The sequence below is a fragment of the Geotrypetes seraphini genome, chromosome 3 (genome assembly GCF_902459505.1).
Source record: "Geotrypetes seraphini chromosome 3, aGeoSer1.1, whole genome shotgun sequence".
NCBI classification, from domain to species: Eukaryota; Metazoa; Chordata; class Amphibia; order Gymnophiona; family Dermophiidae; genus Geotrypetes; species Geotrypetes seraphini.
In genome coordinates this window covers 384,426,254-384,443,747 of record NC_047086.1, presented here as the reverse complement: position 1 = coordinate 384,443,747, position 17,494 = coordinate 384,426,254, and the positions used below count along the sequence as shown (strand labels likewise).

General features: G+C 42.9%; 1 protein-coding gene across 20 annotated transcripts in view; it reads right to left on the bottom strand.

Moving 5' to 3' along the window:
• SRBD1 (S1 RNA binding domain 1) overlaps positions 1 to 17,494 on the bottom strand; it is a 307,187-nt gene that overhangs the window by 209,886 nt on the left and 79,807 nt on the right. For all 20 annotated transcript variants that reach the window (XM_033935755.1, XM_033935737.1, XM_033935739.1 and 17 more), the window contains 2 exons: positions 13,553 to 13,649; positions 6,377 to 6,512 (listed from right to left, as the gene is read on the bottom strand). In XM_033935755.1, the coding sequence (XP_033791646.1) occupies positions 6,377 to 6,512; positions 13,553 to 13,649 (233 nt within the window). The remainder of the gene's footprint in view (positions 1 to 6,376; positions 6,513 to 13,552; positions 13,650 to 17,494) is intronic.

Here is a 17,494-nt window from a genome sequence, read left to right as displayed (position 1 = left end):
GCGGAGAAGAACTCTGCCCACTAATGACCATGGAGGGAACACATACAACAGCCCCTCCGTTAGCCATAGTTGAACCAGAGCACCCAGGCTCTTGGCCTGATCATCTCTGCGACAACTGAAGAAGCAGGATGTTATGGCATTGGCACTTGTGGCCATCAGGTCCATGAGGGGCTGACCCCAAGACTGCACTATCAACTGAAAGGCCACCTGGCTTAGACACCACTCTCTGGGATCTAGCACTTGACAACTTAGGAAGTCTGCTTGAACATTCTCCACACTGGCTATGTGAGATGCTGATATTTCTTAAAGGTGCGACTCTGCTCAGACCATGAGCAGAGTCACTTCCTGTGCCACCAAAGTGCTCCTGGTGCCCCCTGATGATTGACATAGGTCACTGCCATGGCATTGGCCAACAGAACCCTGACTGACTTGCCCATCAGAAAGGAAGGCTAGCAATGCCAAACGGATGGTTCTGGTCTCCAAGACACTGATTGACCAAGACGCCCCTCCATGGACCAGGTGCCCTGAGCTGAATGACCTAAACACTGAACTCCCCAACCTAAAAGAATGGCATCTGTGAGCAGCACCGTCCACTGCAGCTGGTTCAGACTCGCACCTTGAACAAGATGGGAGGTCTGGAGCCACCGACAAAGACTGCCCCGAGTTAAGCCCGGAAGTGGAACAGGGTGATCCAGACTGTGCCTCTGAGGTGACCACCTCCAAAGAAGAGTATACTGAAGAGGACGCATGTGGGCTCATGACCACCTCACGACATTGAGGGAGGCTGCCATCAACCCCAAAACTTGGAGGAAATTCTGCGCTCGAGGACATCGAGATGCCATAAGCAGGCGAATCTGAGATTGTAATTTGCTTATTCGGGCCTTCAGAAGGAAGACCTTCCCCAAGGAGGTGTCGAACAGGACCCCTAGATATTCCAGGCACTGAGATGGAGACAACCGGCTCTTGGCAAGATTGACTACCCATCCCAGCGAATGCAGAAACTCCACCACCCGAGCCATGACCCGAGTGCTCTCCTGGAAAGACTTGGCCTGAATCAATCAGTCGTCCAGGTAGGGATTAACAAGAATGCCCTCTTTTTGCAATACCACCACAACAACCACCATCACCTTGGTGAACATCCACAGAGCCATGGCCAGACCAAAGGGAAGTACACAGAACTGATAATGTTGCCCCAAGATTGCAAAGCGCAGGAAACGATGATGGGAGGCCTGAATGGGAATGTGCAAGTAGGCCTCGGTCAGATATAGAGAGGTCAGAAACTCCCCCAGCTGAACCACCAGAATCACAGACCGCAGAGTTTCCATGCAGAAGGCACGTGAAAAATCCTGTTGACCTCCTTCAAATCCAGGAGGGTCGAAAGGTCCCTTCTTTCTTTGGCACCACAAACTAAATCGAGTACCAACCTGTGCCCCACTCCTGCGGGGGAACTGGTACCACCGCATGGAGATCTAACAATCTTTGAAGGGTCTGGCGAAAGGCCTGCTGCTTCCACACCACCTGTGAGGCAGAAGCTAGAAAATGGTCTGGCAAGGACCAGGTGAACTCCAGAGCAAAGCCGTCCCGGATCACTTCCAGAACCCACTGATCGGACTTGATGTTTGCCCACTTTGGATAAAATTCTCGCAGTCATGCATCCACCGGAACCAAGATGGGCGCCCGGCAAGGAGTCACTGGGCAGGACAGGCAGCAGGGGACCCGGCAGGGGTGCTACCTACACCGCAGTGGGCCCCCTGAAAGGACTGCATGCACTGGAAGAATAGAAACATAGAAACATAGAATTAGACGGCAGATAAGGGCCACGGCCCATCCAGTCTGCCCACCGCAATGACCCTTCCCCACCTAACTCAGTGAATAGATCCCACGTATCTATCCCATTTGGCCTTAAAATCAGGCACGCTGCTGGCCTCAGTGACCTGAAGTGGAAGATTATTCCAGCGGTCAACCACTCTCTCAGTGAAAAAGAATTTCCTGGTGTCACTGTGCAGTTTCCCTCCCCTGCCTCTAGAGAGCCCAGAAGATGGAAAAGAGGCAGCCCCTCTACCAGAGCAGAAGCGGCGAAAATCATGCCCATGTCCAAGAGTAGCGCCTCCTCGAGCCAGCGGTCTAGGCCCCCCCCCCCTCAGGCAAACGAGGCACTTTGGAATCAGTGAGAGTCTGAACCAACCTGTCCATGTCCTCATTGAACAAGAAAGATCCTTTAAAAGGAAACTTTGTCAACTTAGCTTTGGACGCCGAATCCACAAACCAAGCACGAAGCCACAGGGTACGGCGTGCTGCCACTCCAAAGGCCAAAAACTTGCATGAGGTCATACATGGCATCCGAGAGATAAGAAGCACCCAATTCAATTTTGGCAACTGCTTGCCTTAGCAAGTCCCAATTCTCAGATTTATCATCAAGTACATGCTGGGCCCAATGAAAACACGCCCGAGCCACTAGCCTGCCACACATAGCCACCTGGACCGACAGAGCTGTCACATCAAAACTCTGTTTAAGGAGGGACTCCAACTTACGCACCTCCACGTCCTTCATGGCCGCACCGCCCTCAACAGGCAAGGTATGCCGCTTAGAGATGGCCGAGACCACCGCATCCACTACAGGCGACTTCAGAGTATCCCTAGCCCCTTCCGGAATTGGATACAGGCAGGCCATGGAGCATGCAAAACGAAAAGGGGCTTCCGGCACCTGCCACTGTGCGAGCATGATGTCCCAAATATCCTGATGCATAGGAAAAGAGTGGGAAGCAGAGCAAATCCCCTTAAACAAGGGGTCCACCTTACGCGGGGACTTCGACACGGGGTTCTCAAAGTGCAAAACAAAGGAGACCTGAAGGATTAACTCATGGAGCTCTTCCTGCTGAAAAATGCACACCAGACGCATCTTCGCCGGCTGGGGGGTGCTCGAACCCCTCGCCAGCGGAATCCGGCCCACCAAGAGGATCCTGGAATTCTCCCCAAGGGTCCAGGTCCTCATCAATCACCTCGTGCACCCCTGGGAAAAAAATCCTCATCCCAAGAGACCCTCGGGCATTTGGATGAGAGAGGAGTAGAGGGGGCAAAACCGCCGCTGTTTGGGGCCGCACCGGGGAAGACATTGAGGGTAACCGCTCCCCCCCCCTCCGAGACTCCCCAGAGTGGACACAGAACCTCCTGCCAGCAGCATATAAGCTTTACAAAGTGCTAACATAAATTCAGGGGGAAAGCCCCACGGCGGCCCCAAGGAACTCCCTGCCCCAGCAGGGGACCCTGACATACCTTGACCCTGTATTTCCAGAACAGGATGAAGGTCACCTGAGGTAACTGAAATGAATGAGGAGGTTCCCACCGAAATTGAACCTGAAACCACCAATATTGGAGCTCCTGAGGCCTGTCGTGTCTGAAAAGCCTGGGACCTTCCTGACGCTGAGGCCGATGAACCAACCGACACGAAAAGGGAATCCCCAGCCGAACCGGTAGTAAGGGAATCCGGTGCTCCATGACTGTCAGCGACTGTCACGTGGGCGTTGGGGAAAGTCCGGGCTTCCCCACAATACGAAGCCGACCCATGAGGCACATGCGGTGGGGTGCCCTGGCCACTGGCATCCACTGCCAACGAGGCTTCCCCACCACTCTAGCCTGCACAACACTTTTTCCTTTAAAAGAGCTCATTGTGCTGAAAACCACCCTAGCTGTAAAGAAAGTGCCAGTTAGTTGAGAAAAAAACACAGAAAAAAAGGCAGTTACAAAGGGAAATGAGCCCTTTAGACCAGCACATTTCAGGATTTTTTTGTTATTTTTTTTTACTTAGTCAGAACAGACTCCACAGCTCTCAAAGCTGGAAGACTGACCAACCAGGGGGCCAGGCTGCCTGTTGAGGCCTACTATAAAAATATGGGGAGATGGAGGAAGGTGGGGGAAGGGACCCAGCACGAGACACGCCGGGTTTAACACCCCCAAGGTTGGATGGATCCCCAAACAGAACCCTCCCAAGCCTATCCAGCACAAAAAGTACACAAAGTTCCAAAAGTGCTAAGAGGGGAGCTGAAAAGCCTTACCACCTGCTACCAGAGACTGAGGAAAACTGGAGTAGCAAGAGGGGCATGCTATACTGATATACAAGTTTGATCTCAGTCTCCACCTGCTGGTAGCTGTGAAGCATATTACCCATTCGTAAGGACTATACCAGTCTACCAAGCAATACAGAAGCAGCATTTTTCTCTGTGTACACTGGGAAGCAGCGATTGTGAAAGCTGGGAAGCAGCATTGTTCTCTGTGCACGCTGGGAAGCAGCGATTTTCAGGGTGAAAGCTGGTAAGCGCCAAACTTTTTATCAGTACAATACTTTACTCATGATGTAATTTTTTTGGGGGGGGAGGGTCAGCATGCGAAAAATCGCAAATAAACGAAACCGTGAATACGGAGGGAGAAGTGTATAGGCATTTTTTGCGGCCTATATGCGGGGAAATATGGTACTCATTCTGAGTTATCAGTGCTGAAAATATAATAGTCATATTAGGTCCATCTAGCCCAGTATCCTGCTTCCAACAGCGGCCAATCCATTTCACAAGTACCTGGCAGAATCTCAAAGAGAAGCAAGAGTCTATATCACCAAGGGATAAGCAGTGACTTCAAGCACACAATCTATACAAGCAATCTAGAGAGAAAAGAATTATCCACGATAAAGTATACTCTCTCTGTCTTCTTTTTTGTTATATCACTTAGGGCTCCTTTTACAAAGATGCATTAGGGCTTTAACACGTGGAATAGCGCGCACTAGCCGCTACCGCCTCCTTTTGAGCAGGCGGTAGTTTTTCGGCTAGCGCATGTTGATGCGGTGCGTGTGCTAAAAACGCTAGCATATCTTTGTAAAAGGAGCCCTTAATATCAGTGCAGTCTACTGTGTCGGTGAAAGCATTGTTTCAAATACATTTAAAGCCTAGGTCAACAATTTCAATTTCACAGTACCCAGTTCACTAATCAAATAAGAAGAAAAAAAACCTCAGATCTCCATTTACCGCCAGTCAAAAACTTTGCCAGCAAACCTGAAAGGGAAAATCCTCATCGGTAAAAATCCTCTCTATCCTTCAATTGATAATTTAACTTTAAACTTTTAACGTTTTAGCAATTGTTTGTTATAAATACATATAAATCTCTCTCTCTCTCTCTTGTGGTTCAACCAGTAAATCTGTGTCATATGATTCAATTCAAGTACTTAGCTTTTAGTTAAACGCTGAATACTCTATAATGTTGATTGTCCGCTGCTGACAAAGGCAAGCCTGCGTTTTGCTTCCGCTGTATCAGGGCAAAGGACATATCATGAACAATTTGGATCAGCAGCCATCTTTCTTGCTCACAAACGGCATTAAGTATTCAGCATTTAACTAAAAGCTAAGTACAGTGGAACCTTGGTTTATGAGCATAATTCGTTCCAGAAGTATGCTCGTAAACCAAATTGCTTGTATATCAAAGCGAGTTTCCCCATAGGAAGTAAGGGAAACTTGCTTTGATTCGTTCCACCTCCTCCCCCCCCCCCCCCCCCCGAGGCTACCGGCGCTGCTCCATTCCCCCCCCTTGAGGCCACCAGCGCTGCTCCATACCCCCCCTGCGAACCGGGATCCCCTCCCTGCTTGCGTCGTCCCCCCACCCTCCCCCGTGATACTACATCCTCCCCAAGTACCGAAATAACATCCCTTACCCCAATTTGGCACCGGCACCAACGCACAGGACATGCCAGTGCTGGAAGATCCTTCCTCTTGGCTGTGTTGGGCTGGGCAGTGCGTCGCGTCGCGTCGGAGATCCTCCATCTTGCCTGTGCTGGGCTGGGCCTTGAGCATTTGCGCATGCTCAAGGCCTTCTGGTCTCACTCTCTCCGAGATTCTCAGATGCTCAGAATCTCGGAGAGCGAGACCAGAAGGCCTTGAACATGCGCAAATGCTCAAGGCCCAGTCCAGCCCAGCACAGGCAAGAGGGAGGATCTCCGACTCACCACCCAGCACAGCACAGCCAAGAGGGAGGATCTTCGGGCACTGGCATGTCCTATGCGTTGGTGCTGGTGCCAGTGCCAAATCGGGGTAAGGGATGTTATTTCAGTGCTTGGGGGAGGGACACAAGCAGGGGGGATGCCGGATCGCTGGGGGGAATGCCAGATCGCAGGGGGTGGCACTCGTAAATTGAGTCAAACTTGGTTTCCGAGGTGCCAATTTTGCAAATGTTTTGCTCGTCTTGCAAAACACTCGTAAACCGAGGTTTGACTGTACTATGTTTCTCTATTTCTATATTAACTGATCAGTAAGAATCTTTGCAGCGGCAGATAATGTAGCACAAAAGGCAAAGTGTCACTTATCTTTCTAATAGTCTTCAGTCAATAGTCTGCACTTACCTGATGATGTTGAATTCTACTGATATTGCAAGTAAAGTTGTGATATAGTTGGTATTTATCAACATCTTTCACATTCCCTTCTTTAGATGTTGCTTTGGCCAAACTTGACTGGACAGAAATATAATTATGTTTGCAACTAAAACAGTAAAAAGAAAATTCTAATTAGCAATACTTACACAAAGCATTTATATCGTCATTAGAATTTATTTACCAACCTTAAGAAGAAATTCACTCAAAACAGTGTAAAGCAAGAATAAGCATAGCAGCAAATATATTCACATAACAATACGCATACTGCAGCTCCTTGTGATCTAGGGAAAGTCACTTAACCCACCCTAACTTTGGGTACAAACCTAGGGGCCCTTTAACTAAAACTAAGCGTGCACTAAGGGCCAGATTCTGTAAATGGTGCTGTAAGTTAGGCGGTGGTAGGCACCATACCACCACCATTGCTTTAATTGGTTTTAATCAGCGTGGTAATTGTCCGGACCATTAAAAGCTTGTTTAAAAAAAAAGTAGGCAACGTGATTGAGTCTATGCAGGCACCTAGGTCAAAGTAGGAATTGCTTACATTGCAGTTGCCTAAGTTCTGTGGTAGGTGCTGTTAGCTGCAATTCTTTAAACAGCACCTGGCCAATTTAGACACCATTTACAGAATCTGGCCCTAAATGGTAAGAAACCCATTTTATACCTATGGGCTTCTTTGCATTAAGTGTGCACTAAGCTTTAGTTAAAAGGCCCCTTAGATTGTGAACTCTCCAAAGAGAAAAATACCCACTAAACCTTAATGATCGCCAATTCAATAGCTTGTAGACGGTATACAAAGGAAAGGGGGGGTTAGGGGATGGAATTTGATATATCGCCTTTCTGTGGTCACAATCAAAGCAGTTTACTTATTATATACAGGTACTTATTTTGTACCTGGATCAATGGAGAGTCATGTAACTTGTCCAGAGTCACAACGAGCTGTAGTGGGAATTGAACCAGGTTCCCCAGACTCTCAGGCTGCTGTACTAGCCATTAGGCTACTCCTCCACTCCACCATTTATGTGCATATGTGACCATAAAAGATTATGCATGTATGACATCATTATGTCAACATCCGCGCATGTGCGAAGGCCTTCCAGACGGGAACCTGAGCTTGCTAGCCCTGAAAGGAGGAGAGGCGCTGGTGACTGCCTACATAATGTGCCGTTCGCCACACACTTGAAATCTCACCAAGGCACACAGTTTGTGATGCACTAGTATAGAAGAAACAACCATCAGATATAGGGGCATAAGAACAGTCATACTGAGTTAGACCAATAGTCCATCTAGGCCAGGGGTGGGCAACTCCAGTCCTTGGGGGCTGGAATCCAGTCGGGTTTTCAGGATTTTCCCAATGAATATCTAGCCGGTAACCTGTTTCCACAGTGGCCAATCCAAGTCAAAAGTACCTGACAGAAACCCAAATAGTTGCAACATTCCATGCTACTGATCCAGGGCAAGCAGTAGCTTCCCCCATGTCTGTCTTAATAGCAGACAATGGCCTTTTCCTCTAGGAACTTGTCCAAATCTTTTTTAAAACCAGTTACAATAACCACTCTTTCCACAAACTCTGCCAATGTGTTCCATAGCTTAACTATTCTGAGTAAAAAAATATTTCCTTCTATTGTTTTTAATACTATTTCCCTGTAACTTCATCGAGTGTCCACTAGTCTTTGTATTTTTTGATAGAGTAAAAAAAAAAAAAAAAATTAAATCCACTTGTGCACGTTCTATAGCACTCAGGATTTTGTAAACTTCTGTCATATCTCCTCTCAGCTGTCACACCTTCAAAGAAATCAAGCAAATTGGTGAGGCAAGATCTCCTGAGGAGATAGCTATGATTTTGCCTTAAATAAATTGGCAAAGGGGGCCCTGAATTTGGAGATGGGGTGCACAAAAGCGACAGGAGAAAACTGTGTTCACACTGAATAAACTTTGAGTGAATCCACTTAAGCAATAGTGACTTGAAGAAATGACCAGAAGACGTGCAGGAAACCAAGAACCAGAAGAGGGTGGAGGAAGATTTAGCTATCCATGGAATGCACCTGTAGCTTGGTAATGGGGCTAGCTAATAATCTTCAAATGAAATCTTTAAAGCTTAGGCAAGGCCTGTGTACAAGCAGGATGGTGGGTTATGTTAGAAAATTCCCCGAATTAAGGTCTATGTGCAGGGCTCTGTGTAGAAAAATTCCCTTCTGAAACTTGCCAAAATAACCTCTCTGTGTTGCTAATGCATGCTCTATTTTATATATATATATATATATATATATATATATATATATATATATATATATATATATGGCATACGGAATTCCACCAAAAGTTATAGTTTAACCTATCATAATTTTTCCAGTTATATTTTTTAATTTCTATGTTACACTTGTTGATATATGAAAATGAATAAAAAATTTAAAACAAAAAAAAAAAAGAAAAATTCCCTGAATTGGGTGGGACATGAGTAATAAATAATTACAAGAAAATGTATATAAATATGCAAATTCCAAGAAAATACATACGTAGTAGGTAGGTAAGGAAGTATGAAGAATATATAAAAATCCATGTAACAGAACAGGAATCTGGAAACTCTATCTTTCCCCTTTTCCATACTTAATGATTTGTAAGCTGCATTGATTGGCTAATGGACTTAATTAAGTGCCATTTGATTACAGAACTAAATATTGAGAAGTCTTCTTTTTTGGTAAGCTCTTGAAAATTTCTATAGCAGCCAAAAGGGATTTTCACTACCTAGACTAAACCCATGCTGACTTTGTCCCATTAAATCATGTTTGTCTACGTGTTCCATAATCTAATTTTTTATACTTGTTTCCATTATTTTGCCTTGCACTGAAGTCAGGCTTACTGATCTGTAATTTCCGTATCTCTCCTGGAACTCTTTTTAAAAACCGTCGTAACATTAACCACCCTCCAATCCTCGGGAACTATGGATGATTTTAGCAAAAGGTTACAGATCACTAACAACAGATCAGTATGGCTTCCCTATCTTCACATACCATCTTGAAAATAAACATTTTGAGGCTTTCTCTGAATTTTATAAAGAATGGCTCAGTGTGTAGTTCAAGTGGCATGGCATTCCGAAAGTTGGTACCATGAAAAAAAAATCCATTAATCCATGTTGAATCAAGATAAGCAGAAAATGGAGGGAAAACAAATAAATGACCATCATGTAATGAACAGAGAGCCCTAGGTGTAAAATAATTCAATGAAAAAAAGGTAAGAAGTGATACTCGAATAACTTTATGAACTAGGGTAAGTACTTTAAAGTGAATTTGAGACTGTATTAGTAACCAGTCTTTACCAGGTAAATTGGGCATTTTTAATTTAAATGTCAATGATGGTGCTCTCTATGGGGATACTAAATTATCAGGTTCCTCTATGGTTTCCTGCTTGTTTATTTTATGACTATTTCATTTACAAATCAACTTTCCTTTTATTATTGAAGTACTAGTATTTAAGGTTGTTACATTAACGGGTGCTAGAATAGATGTCTGTCTGTCTTTCTTTTTGTCTCTCTCCCTGCCCCCTGGCTCTTTCTTCCTGTCTCTCTCCCTCCCACTGTCTATCTATCATTCTTCTGTCTCTCTCCCTGCCCCGTCTATCTGTTTTCTTTCTTTTTCTCTCTCTCCTGCCCCATCTATCTTTTTTTTTTCTTTTTCTCTCTCTCCCTGCCCCATCTCTTTTTTCCTTTCTTTCTGTCTCTCTCCCACTATCTATCTTTCTTTATTTCTATCTTTCTGTCTCTCCTGCCCACTTTCTATCTTTCTTTATTTCTATTTTTCTTTCTTTCTGTCTCTCTCCCTGCCCAGACCCTCACTGAAGCCGCTTTCCAGCTGTGCCAGCTAAGGGATCCCTTGCTCTTTCCTCAATCCAGCTGTGGTCAGCTGCCCGCACACACCTGCCCAGTTACACAACAGGCAAACGCATCCTGTCTCCCCTCTGGACCACGTTCACTCACCTTTGGTGCTGGATCGCTGCCTGATGTTGCTCCACAGGAAGCTTGCAAACTGCTGCGCCATAGAAAGCCGAACCGAGCCCCATCACGTACTTCCGCACTCCTCCGCACTTTCCCTTTCTCCGGGGCAGGAGGGCTCCTTTAGCCCTCACTCGCCAAGGTGGTGCCCTCCGAAATGGGAACACATAAGCCCCTATTTTCAAAAACTCCATTGGCTGCCCCTGGAGGCGCAAATTCTGTTCAAGTTCTCTTGTCTGTGTTATAAATCAATATTTGGTCTGGCCCCCACTTACCTAGTTTCCCAATTTAACCTGGCAAGTTCTATTAGGCCCACACGAAGAACACATCTGTTCACCTATCCGACAATAAAGGCCTGCCACTACAAAAGATTCCTGGACAGAACCCTTGCTTTCCAGGCAGGCAAATGGAACGATTGGCTGACTAACATCATCACGCACTCTTCAACCTACCTCATTTTTAGAAAATTGATAAAACGAGTTTGTTCAATCGTTTTGTAAACTAAGAATTCTTATACCTCTGCTAATTCAACCAGTAACCTTAAGATCTATATTGCTTTCCACTTCATCCATTATGTAAGATTGCACTGATGACTGAGGATCTTTTCTTCCATTATGTAAGATTGTATTGATGACTTTGAATTGTGACCTCTTTGCTGATTGTCCAGCGCTTCTTGTTGTAAACCGCCTCGAACTTTCATGGCTTTGGCGGTATATAAGAATAAAATTATTATTATTATTACTTCTCTCACCCACCCAAAGCCTCTCTCTAGTGGCTATCCCATGTCTCTCTTCTCATCACCAACCCAGGCCCCAACTCCCAATCAGGCATCTCTTTCCTCCCCCACCCAAACATCATTCTCCTCCTTGCTCCTGCCCCCAGGTCACCGTCTAATCTGCAGTTCTTTCTTCGAACAGTTGGGAGTGATCTCCCCCACCCCCTTACTCCAGGGGAGTTTACTTTGTAGGGGGTCACAGTCGCGCGCATCGGGAGTTTTTGTTATTTGGGGGGGGAGAGAGAAGCCCCGCCCTTCCCTGTAGCAACCTTTCTCCCTACATGCCAGCAATTGTTGTTTTTTTTTCTTTTGGTTTCTTTTGGGTTTTTCGGCAGCCAGAGAGAGGGCGGGAAGGAGAAGTCACTGCCGTGGTGATCGCCAGTGGCTCTGGGCTTGCAGCGTTGCCAAGGGAGAGCGAAGGGTAAACCGCTGCAAGCAGAGTTCTATTCTACTGCACATGCAGTGGCACGGAATCACAAAGCACGGACGCACGGAGTTTAAAGTGTGCATGCGCGCCAAGGGTTTTATTATGATTGATATTTGTCATGTCAGTGGGAGAAACTGTAAGGATGGGGCATAAGATCACAGTGACAGGAAATAGCACATCCAAGATTCAAGACATTAATGTCTCTTTTAGACAGACCTCGTCTTAACTACTCATGCAATTCAGCTCTTTGCCGTTCTACTCCCTGTTCAATTATGTAATGCTTTATCTCCTGAATTACATCTTGAAAGTTCATAAAAAAATACTTAAAAGGGTTTGAAAACCTGGCTTTTTTTCTCAGGCATTCTCAAATTATTTATAATTCTTATGCTTAGACACTTATTATTCCTGCATGCCTGTCATTAACCATTGTCACTGGATTTTGAAGCTGTGCTAACTATCTTTTGTATTGTCACTTACTAACTATTAATTGTTATATCTGTCATTATTGATTTGGTATGTAAGCCATCCTTCATTAGAAAAAAAACCCCATCAAGGTGGTGTATCAAATACTGTATAAATAAATTAACTAATTAATTAGTTAATTAACCACAGATATACAGCATTTGCCTGCAAACTTAAAATATCTCAGCAGCTTATTTTGTGTTACTATTTTCCCCTTGTATGCTCTAAGAAGGCAGGATAAAAATAAGGATATGTTGTTGATTCCCAAATTTATGATCTGATAAGCATTGCTCCATGGTGCGAACTCATCTTGAGTATTGCGTTCAATTCTGGTCACTGTATCTCAAAAAAGATATAGTGGAATTAGAAAAGGTTCAAAGAGAAGCATCCAAAATTATAAAGGGGATGAAACTCATCTCATATGAGAAAAGACTAAAGAGGCTAGGGTTCTTCAGCTTGGAAAAGGGGCAGCTGAGGAGAGAGAAAGGGAAAGAGATTGGTACTTATTTACTGGCTTTTTGTAGTTTTACAACCACACTCAAAGCAGTTTATATACAGGTACTTCAAGCATTTTCCCTATCTGACCCGGTGGGCTCATAATTTATCTAATGTACCTGGAGGATTAAGTGACTTGCCCAGGGTCACGAGAAGCAGAGTGAGGTTTGAACCCACAACTTCAGGGTGCTAAGGCTGTAGCTCTAATCACTGCACCACACTCCCTTCCAATACAATATCAGAAGTGAGCCAAGTATAGAACAATGAAGCCAATGTGACATCACTGATGAAGTTGGCTTTTATTGGTGGAATGAGGCATTATGACATCAGGGAAAGTCAAAGCAGTTTACATACAGGTATTTCAAGCAATTTCCCTATCTGACCCGGTGGGCTCATAATCTATCTAATGTACCTGGGGCCGTGGAGGATTAAGTGACTTGTACAGGGTCACGAGAAGCAGAATGAGGTTTGAATCCACAACCTCAGGTTGCTGAGGATGTAGTTCTAATCACTACAAAATCCTGAGTGGTGTAAATCAGGTACAAGTGAATTTATTTTTTCACTCCAAAGATTAGGGGACACTCAATGAAGTTAAAGGGAAATACTTTTAAAACCAATAGAAGGAAATATTTTTTCACTCAAAACAATAGTTAAGCCCTGGAGCTCACTGCCAGAGAATGTAGTAATGGCAGTTAACATAGTTGGGTTTAAAAATGGTTTGGAAAAGCCCATAGTCTGCTATGGAGATAGACATGGGGGGAAGTCACTGCTTGCCCTAGGATCGGTGTATTAGAACGTGGCTACTATTTGGGTTTCTACCAGGTATTTGTGACCTGGAAACAGGATACTTGGCTAGATAGACCATTGGTCTGACCCAGAATAGCTTTTCTTGTGTTCTTAAACTAAGCAATCAGAATTTATGAAATCCCAAGAGAGAAAAAGTACAGCTTGCTAAACAGAACAATCTTAACCTGTATATTTCTATAGAAATAAAGTACTTACAGATTTCTGATATATTCCAATGTTTCTTTATCTTTAGCAATCATATCTGCTAAGATGTGCTGCACACCAGTCTGTACATCACCTACAGTTGATATTCCTTCAAAAAGAGCAAAATATTTTGTAAATAAAATGCACAGTTTTGATATTAAATTGTAATTTCAGCAAGGGATTTCCTGGTTTGTCACCCACTGTTTTAAACCACTCATTGCAGAAATCCTAATCTAATCTAATCTAAACCTTAAGTTTATATACCGCATCATCTCCATGGGTATGGAGCTCAACACGGTTTACAAGAACTTAAAATAGTAGGAAGAGAAGAAGAAAAAGGATTACATGAACTTATGTGAAGAAGGGAGGAGAAAAAGTGGGGGGCCCTTTTACTAAACCTTAGAGTGCTCTAACAGAATTAGTGTACGCTAAATGCTATAAAGCCTATTTTGATCTTATATTATTTGAATTTAAGGAAGTTGATTAATGTGTCATTTTTTAAGATGGCTTTTGAAGAGTGACTACTGTTTCTATTAAATACATACATTTTACTTGTATTTTTACTGTTTTGGATCTGTTTATTTTTAGTTTTTTGTAATTTGTTAATCCTGTAGGTTATGTGACTGTTATTATTTTTTAAGTGACCCTTTTACTAACGAACCTTAAGTCCTTAACATACAGATTAGCATGTAGTAATAGGCTACCACACAAACACATTAAGGCATTTTGTGGTAGTTTTCCCACTTCCATGCATTAAACCACACATTGCTAAATTGTATTCTTTTTAAAAAAAAAAAAACAACTTTATTCATAATTTCATCTTACAACAAGTGTATCAAGAAATAACATTTGAACTTAAAAACATCACTTGATATTCTATTACAATCAACTTAAATTAATGAAATTATAACCCCCTCCCTCCTATCCCTCCCATATCATATGCATTCACATATATTATACAATATAATCTTTCCTATTAATCCAAACATTTAATAAAAAATCAGAAACCCCCCATCCCTATCCCATCATTTCAATTGTATTAGTAAGGGAAAATGTTAACTACTCATTACAATAATCTGTTAATGATCCCCAAACATCTCAAAATTTAACTAAAATATCCTTTCTGTGTGGCTAATGTTCTTTCCATTTTATGTAGATGACAAAGAATTCCACCAAAAACTGTAATTTAATCTGCTCCAATTTTTCCAATTAAATGTAATCTGTTGAATGGCAACTCCTGTCATAATAAGTAAAAGCTTATTGTTTTTTGAAGAAATCTGACTCTTCACTCTCATTGACATGCCAAATAAAATAGTATCATATGTTAAAGCCACCGGATTTTCTAATAACCTATTTATTTGGCCCCATATTAATTTCCAAAAAGCCAAAATAAATGGACAATAGAATAATAGATGATCTAAAGCCCCAGCTTCGAGATGACAATGCCAACATCTATTAGACTTAGAGCGATCTAATTTTTGTAAACGAACAGAGGTCCAAAATGCTCTATGTAACAGAAAAAAACAAGTTTGTCTCATAGATGCAGATACTATACATCTCATCCTCCAAGACCAAATTCGTGGCCATTGAGATGCAGTAATTTGATGCTTAATCTCAATGCTCCAAATGTCCCGAAGACCAGTTTTTGGTTTTTTATTCATAGATCCAGATATCAATTTATACCACTGTGTGGCCTGGTGTCCCAAGAAGTCCATCTGAAAACATAAGAACTTCAAACTATATTGATTATTAAGATTTTTCCATTCAGGGAACCCAGCCTGAATGGCCTGCTTCAGTTGCAACCATCTAAAACTCTGTGATTTATTAAGACCAAATTTATGTTGCAACTATGAAAAGTCAAGCAGCTTACCATTAGATTTAACATCCTCTAAAGTACGTATACCTGCCATTACCCAATACTTCCAGATGATCTTAAATCCGCCAATTTGAATCTTGGAGTTAAGCCATATAGTTTGATTTGTTGATTTATGTATTGGAATAGGTGTTAGGTTATTCACATATCTTAAGGGTTTCCACGTATCTACTAATATTCTGTTTTCTTTATATAGCCTAGGCATTTTGATACTAAGAACATGGTTTAATCACAGAGGAATGCTAAATTGTTTTCAAATTTTTTGTTCAAGAAGCATGGCATGGGTGGAAAAGCAGACATGCAAGCGTTAACCAGCTAAATGTTATACTTAATGCACACTAACTGGTTAACACAGAGTTAACGTGAGAGCAGCTGGCACATCCTAAATAAGAAGCAGTAAGTGTTCCTGCATTAATTCTCTGCAAACGCTGTGTGCAAATGGGAACACTGGCTCACAACCTACAAAAAATGTGGGAAAGCTCTCTACAAGAGTCATGTAAAATCTGCAGTCATTGTATGGCAAAGTCTTATGCTAAAATAAAGTAACTTGAAATTTTAGCATATTTTAGTAAAATGACCCCAACATTTTTCATCTATAATATGCGCCTGCATTATAATTTCATGTTTATACATTCAACCCACTTTCAACATGTATTGGTTAAAAAGAGGCAGAACAGAAAACTGATAAGATAAATACAATGAGGGGCATTTTCGATAGGATGTCTAAGTCGCAGGTCCAGAAATTCAGTAGTAAAAATGCCCATTCTCAAAACTGCCACATGTCTAACTTATTTTTTTTTTTTTTTAATAAACTCTAGATATTTTAAACCTTAGTACATCTATCTTTTTTGACATTCCCAAATATAGACATCCACTTGAAAAATGCATAAAAACAAGCTGGTTGGAGGTGGTACCGAATTGTCCTACCCTGTCCTAACAGCTTGCCATCAGCCGATCCAGCAGGAATCCCCAAAACTGGCTCAGCTGATGGGGATTGCCCTGCCGCAATCATCTGATGGCAAGCTCTCATGTATTCTCAATGTACTGTTCCCCCCCTCTCCATCTTTAGGTAGTGGGAGGGGGTCGTGACCACTGGGGCAGTAAAAGGGCATCATGCCTTAATCCCTTTAGTGGTCATCTGATCAGTTTGGGCAGCTTTAGGGGATTTAGACACAACTAAAACAGGTCTAACTGCCGGTGTCTAAGTTTTGTCTAGGAAGTTCTGGGAAAGCTTTATCGCTGCAGGACGTCCAGGTCTCAGGCCACAGCACACGTCCAGGTCTAAGCCTTCCAACATGCCCTTTGAGCTCTGGACATTCAATGGCTTAGAAGTGCTGCTGGACGTCCAGAAAGCCAGTTTCAATTATCGGCACTAGGAAGTCCTGGCTTATTAGGACGTCTACGTGCCAACTTGGGCTGATTTTTGGACGTTTAAATGTTTTGGTTATGAGCCCAAATATGACACAACTCAATTCTTGTAATCTGCATACTACTTTAACAGCTCAACGCAGATAATACCAATTTAAAATAAATTCAAAACCATTGTGCTAAAATATAAATCCTTCATATCTAATACTACGACCTTCCTAACAGATAATCCTTAAAAAGAATAGATTTGACTATCTTTCGAAAAATAAGATCATTTGATTCCCGTCTCGTATGTAATGGGAGACCACTCCAAGTTACAATGGCCTTAGGCCCCTGCTGGCACTTTCCTGTGTTACATGTATATTTACACATGTAGTGTTAGTATTCTGTACATTTACATGTGCAAGGTTGCCCTTCATCTGCCTTACACTCAGAAAAAGCCAAATGGCGCCTGGAGGTACACACCACTCAGGTAAATCAAAGGTGCCAGTAATTGACAGGCACCTCTATGTGCGCAAGACAATGTTCTATAGAGTAACGCCTCATAATTTATAGAATATTAGAAATGGTATGCATCACTTGGCACATTTAGACGTGCCAGCTTATACATTCCATTACCATGGCATAAGAGGGCACACCAATGCCAACATATACTAGTATCCTATTACAGAATCTTGATGCCAAGATGCAGTTATAGAATTGGCACTAGATGA